An 18497-nucleotide genomic window follows, 5' to 3' on the forward strand; every position below is an offset into this window, starting at 1 on the left:
ATTCTCTTCGAAGCAGTCCTCCGCACACTCCTGATCATACATTTCTTCCAAATAAACAGTTCTGGTTGTTTTTATGCTTGCTTAAATTATGTCCTTTGACTCTTGGATCTTCTGTTATTGGAAATAGTTTCTCCAATTCATTTACTTAAATGTCTTTACGAGTTGACTTCTCACAAATCTCACTCAATCTTCTCTGCATAAAGACAGAATTCTTCTTCAATTGTATCTCCACATTTTGAAGTCTAACTCCTTTCTTCTTATTGGTGTAAATTTTTTCTGTAACTATGTTAAGGCTTGAATAATCATGTTAGAGTGTGACAAATTTATCCAATTATGTCCTTTTTTCTGGTGCATGTCAATATTCTGTTTGAAATATAATTTTCAGAGTGTGCCCCGATCCAGAGTTGGTTTGCAGTAAACTTTAATTCTGCTCAATGAAAGTGGAAGAGCTTAAAATGTCATTTGGGGCAGCTCAGAGTTGACTGAAGTCCTTTTCAAAGCAGAAAAAGTAATATTGAATGGAAGGTCAGTAAATATGGGAAAAAGAGATGTTTGCTAAATTTTTACAAGTCGAACAATTAACTGCACTGTCAGGTTGGTAGCCAAACAAGTTGTGTACATCGTGAGAATTCAAGAACTGTTGGAAGGCTGTGCTGTTCGTAGATTACCTACAATGTGGAAGCAAGCCATTTGTCCCACTGAGTCCGCACTGACCCTCCAAAGAGCATTACACTCTGAAATGCTTCCTGTATCTGTATGGGTTTCACATCACTGGTTAGAGGGAAATAGAGAAGAATTGGTGGACAACTGACATTTGGAGTCAAAACTCAGAAGTCCTGGAGAGCTCCAAATTTGGGAGAACCACTGGCTCTCTGCTGAGAGAGTCTGTGAAGGCCGTAGGCTACACAATGTGTCTGGGCAATGATACTTCCGTGCAACAGAGAAATTGAGGTCAGAAGTCTATAAGCAACTGTGTTTGTCTGGTGAAATGAGCAAGGTAGAAGATTGGGATATAATTCCTAGAGCAGATCTAGTTCAGTGAAGTTAGCTGTCAATGAATAATTGGAATTATCCTTTTGAAAGTCTACTGCAGGACAATCTCTGCATCCAGAAAAACATGAACACAGGGCAGCAGTATGTATCACTGGAACAGAGTAGTCATTGTGGGAGTCCATGTGGCAACAGCTTACGAGAGGGAGTTTGAAGGATGGATCGTCAAAAATGAAGATTTGTATTCCTTTGTAAAGTTTCTTGGGAATCTATGATTTATCAAGACATTTAAATACGTGAATAGTTACTGAGAAATCCATGGGATCTATTTTTATTGCAACACCTGTTTGATGTGTGGGTGCATGATGTGTTTCTTTATTCACTCATGGTATACGGATTTTGCTGTCTGGTCAGTATTTATTGCCCATCCCTAATTGTCATTTAGAAGGTGGTGTTCAGCTGCTTATGTTAACCACTACAGGCCATATGCCCATGTGCAGTATATGGTCCCATCATGCCTTTGGAGAGGTATTCCAGGATTTTGTTCACATTATATATGAAAGTTTATCAAATATTGATTCTGTTTCTCAAGGAGAAGTTCTACATGTGTTAGAGATTGTATTGGCATCTTGTTTAGTATAGTCTCCTTGTACCTTCAAAGCAACGGCTTTATTGTTAAATAAGTCACTGGAAATTGTGTACAGTTGAAACATGTAAACATTGATGATTTATGAGCAGTGCATGACATAGTTTGATGTCCCCATAGTGGAAATAACATGGTGATATCTACTGACACATTAACATAAAATTGGTGGTCTGGTCAGGGATCATATCAATAACCATTCCATGTATTTGACCATCCAGGAGGTGGCCATAACTGTTGATTGCTAAAAGTCCATGTATCCTCAACATCATTGCATTGGACAAACCACAAAATTGCACAATTTAGTTTATAATGTCCACTTCTTTTTAAATCTTTCTTGTAATGTGGCATGATTGACATGGCCATTTATGGTTGACCTTGTGGTGACGGTGATCTATTTTCTTGAATCACCTATTTATTTAGTGCTGTGTTGAAGTTCTTCCAGGATTACGATTCAATTACACAGGCAAAAGCTGGCAATTTGGATGCACAATTGGCTTGAAGGTGGAAAGCAGACAGCAGTAGTGGAAGGATACTTGTTGGACCAGAGGCCTATGTCTATTAATGTTCCTCAAGGTTTGCTGCTGGGACCATTGCCATTTGCTATTAATATTCATGATTTGAATGAGAATGTAAAATACATGATTAGTAAGTGTGCGGATGACATTAAAAAAGGCAACGATGTGGACAGTTAGGAAGGTTGTCAAACATTACAGCAGGATCTTGATCAGCTGGCAAGTGGGCTGAGAAATCACAAATGGAGTTTCATTTAAATAAGTGTGAGGGGTTGCATTTTGGAAAGTTGAATCAATGGAGAAGCTTCATGGTGAATGATAGGGCCTTAAGGATCGTGTTGGAGCAGAGGGGCCTTGGAGTTCATATGTACAATTCTCTGAAACTGGAGTCAGAAATACATGGGGACAAAGGGCAGTGAAGAAGGCTTTTGTCACACTGGCCTTCATCAGTCAGTGCACTGAGTATAGAAATTGGGTAGTTATGCTGCAATTGTACAGTTCATCAGTAAGCCCGCACTTGCAGAACTGTTTTCAGTTTTGGTCACCTTGCTGTAGGAAGGATATTATGCAAATTGAAATAGTTCAGAAGAAATTTACATACATTTTGCCAGTACTCAAGGTTGTGGGGAGATGTTGGACAAGCTAGGACATTTTTTAAGAGCATAGGAGACTGTAGGGTAATCTTTTGAAGTCTATAAGATTATGTGAGACATGGATAGGGTGAATACGGTCAGTCTTCTTCCAAAAGTTGCTGAATCGGCTGGCATCGGCTCAAGGTACTTGATGAAATAATGTGGGTACATGAGGGGCAATTATTTTGTTACACGAATGGTAGTAAGCATATGGAATTAACTGGTACTGGATGTGCTTGAGGTGGGCACATTAACAACATTTAAAATGAACATATGGATAGGAATGATTTAGAAGGATGTGGGCCAACTACAAGGAAATGGGTTAGCATAGACGAATATTTTGGTTGGTGCAGACCAGTTTACGCTGAAGGGCCAGTCTCTGTGCTGTCGGAATCTATGGCTCTGTGACATTATTTATCTTATTTACATTATGGACCACAAACAAATTGCTCTGAAAGTTGTACAGCTGGAACAAGGAAAGTGACGAGAAATAGACAATCTATTTACTGTTTGTTTGTGTACAGTGCGCTGAAGATTAAAAATATTATATGTATGTAGCGCGCGCACACACACGTGCATACACACACACACACACACACACACACGTGCATACACGTGCATACACACACATATGTGCATACACGTGCACACACGATCATTAACTATTCATATATTCTAACCTATAAATATCACTTTACTTTCTATAAAAAAAGAACTTTATGTGCTTTTACTTCTTCTACTAAAAAGACACAATAAGTGTCTAAAATGCCCTGAGGATTATTGGCCATGTGAACAGTGAAATCAATGCATACCGAAGATAACATAATTGCTCTCCATTGAGATCAGCATGGGAATTGTTTTAGTGACACTGGCATTAGTTGGAACTAGCTTCACAGTGACTGTAAACAAAATTATTTGTGTTCACATGAACACTCCCATTGTTAAAACAAACAACTCAGAATTAAGCTTAATAAAAACCAAAACTGTTCTGAGAAAGGGTCACTAGACCTGAAACGTTGATTATTTTTTCTCCTTCACAGATGCTGCCAGGCTGCTAAGCTTTTCCAGCAGGTTGAGTTTTTGTTCAGAATTAAGCTTTCTGCTTTCTTTTTGCAGCACTGCTCTGCTTTCTTTGCACAATTATGTTCGTTGCAATACCAACAGACTGCTTTTGCTTGCTACACAACACAATATTTCGTTTTACTTTTGTGATCTTCATTTCCTGTGTTTTGGCCAGTGGTAATGATGGCCTTTATTGCGATCTTTCCTAATGACATCACAATGAAATGATTTATGTCAGTACAATTGTGCCTGGCCACTTTCATCCTTACATTTCTCCAGTGTCTTCGTACGCATGACCCGGCTAATTACATCACTAACCGATCCATTGAAAACCGTTAATTATTTTAAACATCTTATTAGTTTGCCTTATGTTTGCTTTGTTGTTACCTTTCAGCACATAAACTACCTGATAATTTCAACAAAGGCAAATTTACTACTTTTAGCATGCTTCTAATCAGTGTTGTTGAATAACGTTCATTCTTGCTTCTGTGAGTTCCCCTGGCAAATGCATGACTGCAGAAGTGTTCGGTCTTCTGGCATCAAGCTTTGGCCTATCTGTCTCCATTTTTTTGTTCCTAAATGTGACATTGTCTTCTACCAACAGACAAGAAAACACGTAAACGTTTGATGCACAAAGGCTCGTGAACTTGAAAGAAACTTCTAATTATTCCTCAAACCTGGTTTCATGTCTTGTCTTGAACTTCAATTATTAGAGAAAACACACGAGCAACATAGCATTTGGGAGCAGGATTAGGCTATTCAAACTTTTGAGCGTACTCCATCATTCAACAGCATCATGGATGATCTGATTCTGTTTTTCATCCTGTTTTCCAGTCAGCACTGCCCTCCCATAAGCTATCACATATGAAGTGGTCGAACTGAAATGATTAAAATGGTGAAAAGGAGGTTAAGACATAAAGAGGTAAAGAATGTCCTCCAGTCTAAACATCCAACATCAGTCATAACTTTAAAATTGGGACAAAGCTACTCAGGCAACAAGGTTGGAACGATTTTTCCACACAAATAATTTGGAGAAATCTGGATAATTCTCATCCGAAATGCATTGGAATTGATGTGCAAAGGCTCTGATTGATCAGTTTCTGAGATCATGTAACCAAAGCCACATTCTTAGCTTGCAGACGAGCAATAATCTAATTGAACAAGAGAAAGTGTCAATGGGGTGAAGGACTTAATCCTTATCCCATGTTTGACCATGAATTCTTTCAATATTAAACTTATGATTTCACAAAACCTCATTTTCCTTGGCTTTCTTTGACAATTATTCGTATACTATATCTGAATAATAAACATGCAAAAAGTTACACATTCTAAATTACTTAAAATTCTGAATATCCATTATTTGACTTGAATAGCATGCACCAGTGTTTCAGCATTAAAATTAATTCAGCTTTTCAGACATTACAGATCCAATATTTGCTGACATTCATATAAATGTATTTGTGAAAATTCAAATTATAACCTTTGGTTTGTCTATACATTATCTGGAGGATGTTATTTTGCATATGTGACATCTCAGAATCCCTGTAGTATGGAAACAGGCCCTTCCGCCCGACTCGTCCACACTGACCTTCAGATCATCCCAGCCTGACTCCTCCCCTAAACTACACATCCCTGAACATGACAGACAATTTAGCATGGCCAATCCACCTAACCTGTACATATTTGGACTGTGGGATGAAACAGGAGTACCTGGAAGAAACTCACACAGAAACGGGGAGAGCGTTAAAACTCCACACAGACAGTTGGCCAAGGGTGGGATTAAACCATAGTCTCTGGTGCTGTAAGGCAACGTCTAACCACTGAGCCACCTTGCTGCCCCAACTACTGAGCCACCATGCTGCCACACGTGCCTAAATCCAATTTGTTTATTATTGTGATGTCAATTTGTTTACAATTGAAATTACACGAAAAAGATAATCAGGGCAGCAGATACATGGAGACACCACCACCTCCAAGTTCCTCTGAAAGCCACTGAGCTTTCAGACTCTGAAATATAATGGCATCCATTCATTTGCTGGGATAAAATCATGAAACTTTCTCTCTAACAGAATTGCAAGGGGGTAACTATTATAAGTTGACTATGGTGGCTTAAGGCTGCAATTCACCATCAACTTCTGAAGGACAATAGGCATAAGCAAGAAATGGTGGTCCCACCGATGAAATCTGTGTTCCATGAATTCATGGAAAATAAACTCTTAAAATCCCACAAAAAACAGGAGTAGCTGCACTGCTGGAGCATGTACAAGGCTCATGATGTCTTGTTTTTGACGATGGCAGATTCTTTTGCGAGGTCTTGTAGTCCTAGAATCTCTCTTGAATCCTCATTGACTAGTCAAACTTTATGATAGATTAGAGTGGTATTAATGCATTATACAGTTCTGAATTTATGCTGTCCACTGGTGATGGATGTTTCGTGTGTTCACAGGATTGTGCCATTTTTTACTTACCAGAAGGATTGATGTTTCCACCCGTTGCTTTACCCACTCGCAATGGCATCATCATACCTGACTCCTCATGTGCAACCTCACTCTGCTGCATCACATACTGTTTCCTTTGTCTCCTCTTACTTCGGGGCCATTACAGCCATGAGTTACTCACGAGAATTAGGTCCACTCTGTTTGGCTGGAATTAGAGACATACTCAAATAGGCACATTTCTCAGATGGTGTTAACATTATATCAACCTGTGTCAGTTTTCATGACAAGCAATGCACTTCTGCGCCTGGTTCAAAGGGTCATTCACCCTTGATAATGCAGTGCTCAATTCTGACCAACATGGGGGATCTGCTGCAAGTGCTTTGCATCTGTATCTGCATCTGTCTGACCCATGTGTTTCCAACATGGATATTCATATAGCTGCCATTGATGAATTGCAAAGATGTGACCTTGTTATAATTTGTAATAGACAACTTGCATGATCAAAGTAGGCAATTGAATATCTTAAGATATTCAAGCTAGGTTCAGCAAGTGCCCAATGGTGACTCATCTCTCCAGTCAACCTCATGGAAGCATTCTTTCTGGGTGGCTACTCTCATCCATTAAAAAAAATTGTAACTCTCTCTATTGCATTGCCGTCAGAAGCAGGATGTTCAGAGTAGTATTGTAATTACTTGGTGATATATTAGAAAATATCAGATGAAATTTAGTATTGAGTTCTATTTGTATTAACTCTCAGAGGTTTTTCCAACTGCTCGCATTCTCCCATTCTATCTCTAAATTAATCCCTTCCAGAAATACATACCCAGTTTTTTTTTTAGGAATCCATCTCCCCTATGCTCCCAGGCAATGCATTCCAAATCTTAACAACTGTCTGAAGATAGAGGTTTCTCCTTGTAGCTCTGCTGACATGCATACAATCTTGGATTTGTGACCCTTTCTTGTTTCTTTCATTCTTGGGATGTCGATATTCACGTCCAGCATTTATTGTCAATCCCTAATTCCTGATGGATGGAATATACTTGCTTTATTATCTTGGAGGCTATTTTGCAACCACTTTGCTGTGGACCTGGAGTTGCATGTCCTGAAAGGAAAACATTGAACAAACTGAGGATTTACGATTACCAGCAAGCGTTTAATGGTAACCAATAGATTGTTTTTTTTAAATTCTGAATTTTAGTTGACATTTGAATTCAAATTTCACCATTGGCTATGATAAAAATTGAACACAGTGTCTCACTCTATTAGCCTGACTTTTAAGCTTCACATAAATAGAAAAGTCTGAGTGTGATTGTTCAATGTGTTCACTTCACTTGAAAATTGCGTTTCCAGAGTTGGAGAAACATTTGTAATACGTTGCATATTAAAGAGTTTGACAGGGGTTGGTTGGCAGCTCAGAAGATTTAGCTAGCACATTCCTCTTAGCAATCTGTCATAAGGGTTAATGATGTTGTTTTACTTTGAAATCTTCATCGACAATCAAAATTACTACAATCATTTGGCAAAACGTGAAAAAAAAATGCAACTCCTTCCCCTCTTTCTCCTGGAAGGGGAGATTACTTTGTTCTGTTTGAGCAGTTCTATCTTGCACGTAGTTCAGATAATGATTGTTCTCAATTGAATTCAAATTACAGAGGGTAATTTCACAAGGAATTATTTTGTTTAGTTTCTGATGTACAATAATCTTATTAAGTCCTGAAATCTATGTCAAAAGCGAAAACTAAGGACTCAATTACCCAGATATGTTTAAGAATGAGCTTTCAACACTAGAAACATCGAATTGCATGCAAAACAGTAGATGTAGCATGCAATCCAAAGAACTAAGTGAGCCAAATCCAATGGATTAAGTACAAGATAGGTAGAGTTGCCACAAAACCAGTCAGCAACTAAACAGCTAAAGGGTGAGGCATTGTCATCCACAATGAGAGAAGTATCGAGTACAGCAATGTAATCTCAGGTAAGTTGTAAACTTCCTCAAAATTTCCAATTGTCCGGCCATCATTGTTGTCATTATCAGCAAATAGATGGAAAGTGTTGCTGACAGTGTTAACAACTGCTATTTACTCAGCAATCATCGCTCCATGGATGTTTAGTTTGGATTTCACCAGAGTAATTGAGCTCCTGACTTCATTAAAGCCTTGATCCAAGCATTGGTAAAAGAGTCGAAGTGAAGTAAAGTGTTAGCACAGCTGCCTCACTGTCTCTGGGGCCCTTTTACAATTCCAATTTTCGACAGCTGTCTGTGTGGAGTTTGCACATTCTCGCTGTGTCTGTGTAGATTTCCTTGAAGTGTCTGGTTTCCTCTTACAGCCCCATGATATGCAGGTTCAGTGGAGTGGCCATGCTACATTGTCCACAGATATGCAGGCTAGGTGGATTAATGATGTGAAATGCTGGGATAAGGTAGTGGTGTGAATCTGGGTGAGATGCTCTTCAGAGTACAGATGTGAACTGGATGGGCCAAATGGCCTGCATCTAAAAGACCATGTATCGAGGAGCCGCGAACATAATTTCAATCAATGTGATTGGGGAGGAAAAGTTTCCATAGTTGAAGTCGTATGTAGCATAGATGATTATGGTGTTGAATATGAATAATCTTAAACCAGGAGATCACTGCAGTAATCACATAGGGTTGTGTCCCAAGGCCAAACATCTTCATCTACTTTATCATTGATCATTCCTTCATATGAAATTCAGAAGTGCATGATGAACAATGATGATTGCACGATGAACAGCACCATCCAGAACTTGTCTGGCACTGAAAACTTCACGTTGAAATGCAACAAGCCCTGGAGAACATGAAGACTTGGGCTGATAACTAACACGTAACAATGGTTACTTGTCCAAGACAATAGCTGTCTCTGTAAATAAATAATCCAATCAGTTCTCTTTGACAGGGAATGACATTGCCATTGCTGAATCTATCCCCCACAGTCAATCGCTTGAGCTCTACCAGTGACCAGAAAGCAAGAAGAGCCAGACATGCCAGTAACATGACCACTAGTGTAGGCCATTGGCTTATGATGCTGTATTGACTAACTTGCCTCTGTGAAACTGCTAAACACTGTATACAAGACACAAATCAGGAGTGTAATATCATATTCTTCACTTTCCTGGATGACTGATTCTCCAGGAACACTCAAACGCTTTGCAACTAATTAAGACAAAACAATTTGCTTGAACTCAATTGGTAACATTGGAGCTGAGTGCATTTGATAATATTTTCTGGTAGCTGAAGTCCTTCTTTGCAAACTGCAACAGATCTGCAACTAAATTATCATTGTTTGGGGAGGTTTCAAACCTATTCTTCTTTGAAGCATCATCACTTTGGTTAACAGCAAAACATTGCTGACTTTTACAAAGACTGAATAAAAGCAATGAGAATGAGAAATGCAATCCCTATGTAGAGACATCCCAAATGATTTTTCAACCATCACCTTACCAACTCAAACCTGACCATAGATTCGCATCTCATTTGATTGACGCCCTGCTCATTACTGTCAACATGTGATTCCTTAACCACTGCTGCCCAAGAACAACAGAGAATGCTCTAATTTAGGTGTACAGTAGCACCATTGTTCCTTTGGCAACATCTCATGCAGTCTCCAGTCTAGAAGGGAAGAGACAGCAGATGTTTGTAAATACCAGATGCACAAGACTTGTTTCACCATTGGTTGGCCAGTCAATTCTAAATTATTGAATTATCACCAAAGTGGTAACTATGAAAGGCCAATTTGAAAACAACAGTGCAAGGGTTGAATATATTTCTTTTTTGCATTGCTGTATCATAGTAATACGCAAAATCTTGAGCAAGCAGCCATAAGTATTTTCAATTAATTTTGTAGTACATTGAAGTGAGCCTATCTCTGAGCCAGGAGGCTTGAGTTCAAGTTCCATTTCGCCTCTACATCTTTTGACTGTGAAAAGAGACTGGAGTACCCTGGATAAACACACAGAGAAATGGGGGGGAAAAATGCAAACTCCACACAGAGAGTCGCCTGAGTTTGGAATTGAGATGGGTCCCAGAGCAGAAGTGCTAATCACTGTGCTACCCCAATTGGATTGAATGTACACAGGTGACTACGTTTGCAATTAAAGTCTCATTTTGGCTAAAGTGGTGATGTGTTTCCCTCAGGGACTTGCCAAGTAATTTGTTGATGTTGTACAGGGATTGAAATCGATTTGGCACTCATTGAGGCGTTTTGCATGGAAATAGCGAGAGATTATATATAAAAGAGAGTCATCTTGCCGGAAGCACTGGACAATTTCTTGCCCTGCGAAAGATGTATCATTGGTTCCTATTGGTGGCGAATGTTGCTGTTACCTCGTCATGGTCCAGTAATGAGCAGGCTTGCAAACATTGGGGTCGGATTGATTTACTGGGCTTGTCAAAGGATGGAGATATAACGTTGGGTGGAATTTTTGGCATGCGTTCTTATGACGTTCAGCATCGGCACTTCTCGCTCACCAATCACCCAGAGACGCCAAAATGCCTCAGGTCAGTGGGTGTCATTAGACGTTCCAATTTGTCCAGCAACTTGAAAACAATTGCCCTCATGCTGTTTCGCATGTATGAATGATCACTGTCTGATTCACTTGGCGAGCGTCAGTTTTGTGGACTGGTTCCAAAGTGCGTTATAATCGAGCAGGTACATTTGCATTTAGTCAATGTCACGATAGCAATTTAACAATCACTTTATGTACCCCGTCACCTCCCACAATTAGTCATGTGATCACAAGTCAGAAACCTCTTTTAACATTTCGGAATGAGGGATAGATGTTGGCTAGGCATTGCGAGAGCTCGCCTGATCGACTTCGAAATACTTACATTGTAACCAAGAGGAAAAGATGGGAATCCTGTTAACTTCTTATTTGAAACCGAGCACACTCTCAGGACTTTGCTTAAAATTCGTTGACGTTTTGTGCTCAAGACTCTGCGTTGCAACTTAAATCCACCAAATTCCAGTTTTGTCACAGAGGTGTACCACTGAATTATAGTCAACAACAGCAACGCAGCAGTCCTCTTGCAAATAAGTGTTATCGTTTCTTTGTGTTTTTTTTAATGTATTCCTTCATCTTCTCTGCAGCCTGCGGTTCCGACCTTTCCGTTTTGCTCTGGCGATGATTTTTGCAATTGAGGAAATAAATAACGATACAGCTCTACTACCCGGTGTCACACTGGGATACCGCATTTACGATTCTTGTAATTTGCCCCAGTTATCGTTAAAAGCAGCAATGGCGTTTCTCAACAAACCCGAGGAAATCACATCCTCTGATAACTGTGAAAGCTCCCCCATTGTTTCAGCGATTGTTGCAGATGCTGGATCCACGAAGTCTTTAGCAATCGCACCTTCCATCGGTGCCTTCAGAATTCCTATGGTAAGAAATGGCTTTTAATAACTTGGTTATGCAGCGTGAACACATTTGGACCAACAGTATTTGATGTGGCGTTATATGTGTAATACAATCCATTGTACATGTAAAATTTGGAACGTTTGTTAGGTGATTGAAAAAAAAAGCCCAAAGACTTCAGTTGCATCTCCGTCAGAATATTCATTCAGGATGGTGAGGGAATCCAATATAATTACTGATGAGTGGAGCTGGATGAACACAGCAGGCCAAGCAGCATGTCAGGAGCACAAAAGCTGACGTTTCGGGCCTAGACCCTTCTCTGATAAAGGGTCGAGGCCCGAAACGTCAGCCTTTGTTCTCCTGAGATGCTGCTTGGCCTGCTGTGTTCATCCAGCTCACACTTTGTTATTTTGGATTCTCCAGCATCTGCAGTTCCATTATCTCTAATTCCTGATGAGTGCTCTTTGGCTGAGTATAGCTACAGGATTATGACTATGTTTTCATTCCTCTTTGGAAAAAAAGTATTGCAAAATTGGAAATTTTATTTAGGTTTTGTTCCTTCCAGATGTCCGAACACTACTGGCAAAATCAATATTTTTATTCCAGTCCCCCGTTACCCTTGAACTGAATGGCTTCTGAGACCATCTGCGAGCGAGGTTAAAAGTGAATCACATAGGTCAGAAACAGAAATTGCTGGAAATTCTCAGCAGGTCTGGCAGCTTTTGTGGAAATAAATTATAGCTTTTTTTTCTTGAGTCCAGTGACCTTTCTTCAGAACATTACATCGAATCACGTGAAAAGTAGACTTCAGTGAAATAGATGGAAACTTTTGTTTGACTTCAATTAGAGCTTCACTGCTCCTGGTGTTACCTTTATATTCAAAATGTAATCTTGGAATTTAATCTCAACTGGTTGCCATGATGTAATGCCAATGCCATTTGTTTGTCTGCAACTTCACCATTTTCTCATATTGTGCCAAATAAACCACATGTTAAAAAATTAAATGAACGGCTTCATCAGACTTTTACTTATTTTACCATCAAACTGTCCATTGATGCTATCACAGTTTCTTGGCAGGATGAGAAGCCATTCGGTCCAAAGGCCTGGACCCTGCCAGTGTCCTCAACAGCCCTTATGTCATTTTTGTCAAGTGTGTTTGTTTGTCAAGATTTTGATGTGTTCTCATCATGAACCGTGTTAAGTTAATTTACCAGTGGGCAATTCAGCCATTACAAAAACTCCTTAAGTGGAAGATCGCTCACTTTTCAACACTTTGCGTCAATCTTAAATTTTAACGGAGACCTTAATCTATTAATTGAAAATATTTCAGGAACGAATCGTACCCCATGGAATTTGTTTTTTTTTATTTTTAGTTAAAACAACTGTTGCCATTACAATGCAATTTTTTAAAAAATGAAAATAATGGTCAGGTCAAGTATATCTATGGAAAGAGAAACCGTATCAAAGAGTGTACGCTAGAGTGTTCCATAATTAAATTCAATTCCAGTCTTCGGAAAAGAGATGGATACCATTTGACCCAATCCTTAAATGTGGTAACGCATTCCGGGAATAGTCGCATTGAGGCGTGTGATGTTTTCAACGAGGATTTGCTCAGAAACTTCCAAAATGAGCGAATACCATCTTGAAGCCAACACCTTAAAGCTACATTACACAAGTGAACATTTCTGAATTGCCTCTGAAGAATTACGGAAAAAAATTCTCCGATAGGAGGCAAAAACTGAGAATAACTTACATTTCGTTAAATAATATCGTGTTATCAAAATTGCTAGACAGTTAGCTATTCCCTGAAGTTTTGTAATTAAAGTGTTGCAAAATAAAAAGGTAAACTTTATAAAGCCTGAATAAAATGTGTGAAAAGCCGGCCCAGCAACAAACAACACGATAATAGATTGCTAAACTATACAATCCAGACATTACGTTATCAGTTGAAATAAGTCTAACATAAACTAAACAATGTTTTGATTTTCGTTCACTGAAGCATATATAATTCATGCTTGAAAGACCATGAGCTTCATGTTGGTGCCAGAAGCAGAACAAAATTCTTCGAAGTTGTACTTCCGATTCTTGAATTAAAAACAATGTTGAACATGCCGATAAAGATGTAAGAGGTTTGACGAAGAGTAATTTTATCTTTGGGCGATGGTGTAAATCTGGTTTCATAGAATTAGTCGCATGTCTTACATCTTGCTTTGCTTCTCCGTCCATCGAATGCAATAGGGAGGGACAAAAGGCGAGATCGACAGTGGATCCTCATTCCAACATATACCCAGTTCGAATTGACCCCAGATAACACCAAGAGGAGAGAGAGAGGTCGAGTGAGAGATCGAGAGAGAGAGAGTGAGAGAACTTACAACAACTTTCATCATGTTAAGTTGTGATGAATAGACATTGCGGACATTGTTGCAGCTCGGACAACGCCAATCAAGAATGAGCAGGGCTTGGAATGAACATTTGGGGAAAACATTTGAATGGGACATTTTGAAATTATGAAATAAGTAGTTTTTTATACGTTTAAGGTTGTCCACTCCTGTACCGACAGCGCGATTGCGAACGTTGCGCTTTTTCGCCGCTATGTACGCTTTGGTATCATGAACATCCAACAAATATAATCAAAATGCAAAATTTTCCGCTTTATTTATGACAGGTTAGCTACTTTTCTACCTGTGCCTGCCTGAGCAATAGAAAGGAATATCCATCATTTTTTCGAACAATACCGAGTGATTACTATCAGGCTCGAGCATTAGCCCAACTCGTGAAACATTTCGGATGGACCTGGATTGGGACAGTTAAGAGCGATGATGATTATGGAAACTTTGGAATGCAGGCATTTGAAGAGGCTGTGCAACAATTAGACGTTTGCATGGCCTTCTCGGAGTCGTTTCACATAACATACACTCGAGAGAAGTTACTGAAAACAATTGACACCATAAAAACATCGTCTACAAAAGTAGTCGTTGCGTTTGTGAGTGAATCAAACATGCGCACTCTGCTAAAAGAAATGCTTAGACAAAACGTCAGCGGCATACAATGGATTGGAGGCGAATCATGGGTTTCCACGTTGCTTCTTCCTCCGAAGGAAAGTAAAAAGATTGGTTCTGGTGCAATTGGGGTTGCAATTCCCAAAGTCCGCATACCAGGGCTGAAGGAATTCCTGATGAATGTTCATCCATCCTCATATCCAGGAAACCTCTTGGTGAAAAAGTTTTGGGAAAGTTGTTTCGGCTGCACTCTAAGTGGTGGAAACAAAACAGATAGTCGAAAAACTGATTCAGATCTTAACGAATGCACGGGGAGAGAAAATTTAAAGAACATCCAAAATGAATTTACAGATGTGTTGCAGTACAGAGTCACTTACAACGTGTACAAAGCAACTTATGCGATAGCTTATGCACTTCACAACATGGTGTCATGTAAAATTGGGGAAGGACCCTTCTCCAACGGGAGTTGTGCGAATGTTTCAAATTTTCAACCGTGGCAAGTGAGTAATATTCGATGCAACTTGATGACTGCATGGCTGTATTTACATTTAAAACATCCACTGTGTTTGAATTCACGATTGGACATTTTTTAATTAATGTAACCGTGTTTCTACTTTTTTAAAGTTACTTTATTACATGAAGACCGTGAACTTCGTAACCAAGGTTGGCGAAAAAGTTTATTTTGACAAAAATGGAGACCCTGTCGCAACCTATGACATTGTAAACTGGCAACCAAATGCCATCGGTGACATTGACATTGTAAATGTTGGGCACTATGATGGATCAGCTGGTTCTGGAGAAGAATTTTCGATAACAGAAGAGGCAATTGTTTGGAGTGGCGAGCAGAAGTCGGTAAGAATTTTGGAGAATTGTTCCTTTATAAAATCTGGTGCAGAGGTGAAAGAGCACCGCAGGCCGAGGAGCAGGAAGGTTGATGTTTCGGGCCGAGACCCTTCATTAGAAAAATCTTTGGAGAACCGAATTTGTGGTTGTTGTATCGTCTCTGTGTCCTACCCGATACTGCCATTTTCTGATGAGTGAAATTGCAGCTTTGTAAGTTTTTTGTTTACTTGGAACAGTTCTGCTTACCAATTCAAAAGTGTCTGAATCAACACAGAATATAAAATTAGAGAGATATTTTTTCCATCCACTTCAACTGCAGAATGCCTTAACACAGCTAATTCAGTTAAAATGACAAAATGTAAGACAGTGTAGTTTGACAACAAGAAATGTCACGATATCTTAAATGAATGCACATAGACGTAAACATCTAAACAGATTGAAACATGCTTGAATAGGTTTAATATAAGAAAAATCAGGGAGTTGAAGTTCAGGGCACATTATAGTTGGTGAAAAAATATATTTGTGCCACACATGTCCCAAGCAATGATTATCTCAAACAATAGAGTATCTAATCATTGCCACTTCATATCCAATAGGATCAGCGTGACTAAATCCCACACTATAAATATACCAGTGGATACCAGAGAAGTGAACCTGAACTGCACTAATCAGAAGCACTCTGCAGCTACAAAAGTAGATCAGATATTAGGAAACCTGCAGTAGGTAACTCACCTCTAGATTCTCCAACATATAACCACCACTAACGCAGCACACGCCAGGACTGTGATAGCAACATCTCACTTGCCTGAATGGGTGCAGTTTCAAAAACTCCGAAGAAGCTTGACACATTCAAAGAAAAAGCAGCCCACTTGTTTTGCAGCATATCCCCAAACATTAACTTTCTCTATCGTAGATGATCAGTAGCAGCACTTAAAACATACATTGCCAAAATTCAGCAATGTTTTTTTAAGGCAGAGCCTTCCAAAAACATGCCCACTTCCATCGAGAAGAACATTGATAACAAAGCCATGAGAACCACACCACATGAAAATTCCCCTGACAGCCACTCACCATCTTCACTTGAAAATATATGTCAGTTCCTCGTTTATGACACTATGGGTCTACCTACAGGAAATAGATTGCATCACTTCAGGAATGTTGCACAAAGGCAGCGAGGAATGGGCAATAAATGCGATCCAAGCCAGAAACGTCCGCATTGCATGATTTTTATTTTGTGAGAGAGATAGTAGGAACTGCCTATTCTGCGCAATCTGAGATAACAAGGGAAAGAGCTGGTTGAACGTAGCAGGATTCTGAATCAGTTTTTTTTCGTGTTTGGTCATTAAAAATATTGTTACAAAATGTGATAATGGGAACTGCAGATGCTGTACAATCCAAGATAACAAAGTGTGGAGCTGGATGAACGCAGCAGGCCAAGCAGCATCTCAGGAGCACAACGTCAGCTTTTGTGCTCCGGAGATGCTGCTTGGCCTGCTGTGTTCATCCAGCTCCACACCTTGTTATCTTGTTACAAAATGTGTTTGATGTTATTTTGCTCATTTCCGATATTCTTTTTCAGTAACAAATGAGGCAACACATGAATTTTATGATGAGAATTTGAAGTCATTAAATACGTCCGGATTCTGCAACTGCATATCTGTTCCAAACACTTTCGCACAGCTTTAAATTGCGACATGACGAAGTCACTAACAGTAAAATCAATTCAAAAAGGATACAAATGCAACAGAAATAGCCATTCCTCTGTAAACCAGACTGAATGTAACAGATTTGCCACGTGGAGTAATTAATATTTCTCCATCATTGTATTCATATTCATAATTAGGTTCCTAAAGCTGTTTGCTCTGAAAGCTGTCATCAAGGGACAAGGAAAGCAGGAAGAAAAGGACAACCCATTTGCTGTTTTGATTGCATACCATGTGCACAAAATGAAATTAGTAACAGAACTGGTAAGGAAGCACCATTGCAAAGAGCATTGTTTTTTTCAGATTGAGTCAGCATTGTACCGGCGTTAAAATTTCTCTTGGAATAACCAAGTTTCGTGGTGCTTTTTAGATTCTGTTCATTGCATAAAATGCCCTTTGGAATTCAGATCTAATCAAAGGCAGGACCGGTGCATCCCAAAGGAAATCGAGTTTCTTTCGTTTTTCGAGACATTGGGCACCATTCTGGTGTCCCTGGCGTTGTTGGGAGCCTGCGCCACTGTCGGTGTATGCGCAATATTCTACATCTATAGACACACTCCGATTGTTAAAGCTAATAACTCTGAGTTAAGCTTCCTTCTTCTTTTTGCCTTGATACTTTGCTTTCTGTGTTCAATTACATTCATCGGTGAACCTTTAGTTTGGTCTTGTATGCTCTGCCACGTAGCGTTTGGTATAAGTTTTGTGCTTTGTATCTCATGTGTATTGAGTAAAACGATTGTCGTGGTGATGGCATTCAAAGCAACGTTTCCTAACAATAATATGATGAAGTGGTTTGGACCAAGACAACAACGGCTGATGGTTTACATCCTTACCCTGGTACAATGTGTAATATGTACTGTCTGGTTAATTACATTTCCACCTTATCCTTTGAAAAACACTAGTCACTTTAACGAGATAATTGTTTTTGAATGCAACGTGGGATCTTCGTTTGGCTTCTATTGCGTACTTGGTTATATTGGATTTCTGTCCTGCGTATGTTTCGTCGTCGCATTTCTAGCTCGCCAACTTCCAGATAACTTCAACGAAGCTAAACACATAACGTTTAGTATGCTTATCTTTTGTGCAGTTTGGATAACTTTCATTCCAGCATATATAAGTTCACCAGGCAAATATGCTGTGGCAGTTGAAGTATTTGCGATTTTGTCTTCGAGCTTCGGACTACTTATTTGTATTTTTGTCCCAAAATGTTATGTTATTCTTCTGAAGAAAGAAAACAACACAAAGCGAAACATGATGGGCTCAGTAGCTTCCAAGGAAATGTTTGAAAGCGTTCGTAAATGA

At 39.3% G+C, this 18497-nt stretch overlaps 1 protein-coding gene across 1 annotated transcript; it reads left to right on the forward strand.

Annotated features, from left to right (window-relative positions):
* The first annotated feature begins 10695 nt into the window (after window positions 1-10695).
* Window positions 10696-18497, forward strand: LOC125457441 (extracellular calcium-sensing receptor-like). Its single transcript, XM_048541637.2, has 6 exons — window positions 10696-10796; window positions 11386-11677; window positions 14316-15149; window positions 15274-15501; window positions 17336-17459; window positions 17566-18497. Exons 1-6 carry the CDS (start codon window positions 10726-10728, stop codon window positions 18495-18497), a joined length of 2481 nt encoding a protein of 826 aa, XP_048397594.1. The 5' UTR covers window positions 10696-10725.

Source organism: Stegostoma tigrinum, chromosome 14 (genome assembly GCF_030684315.1).
Source record: "Stegostoma tigrinum isolate sSteTig4 chromosome 14, sSteTig4.hap1, whole genome shotgun sequence".
Lineage (NCBI taxonomy): Eukaryota > Metazoa > Chordata > Chondrichthyes > Orectolobiformes > Stegostomatidae > Stegostoma > Stegostoma tigrinum.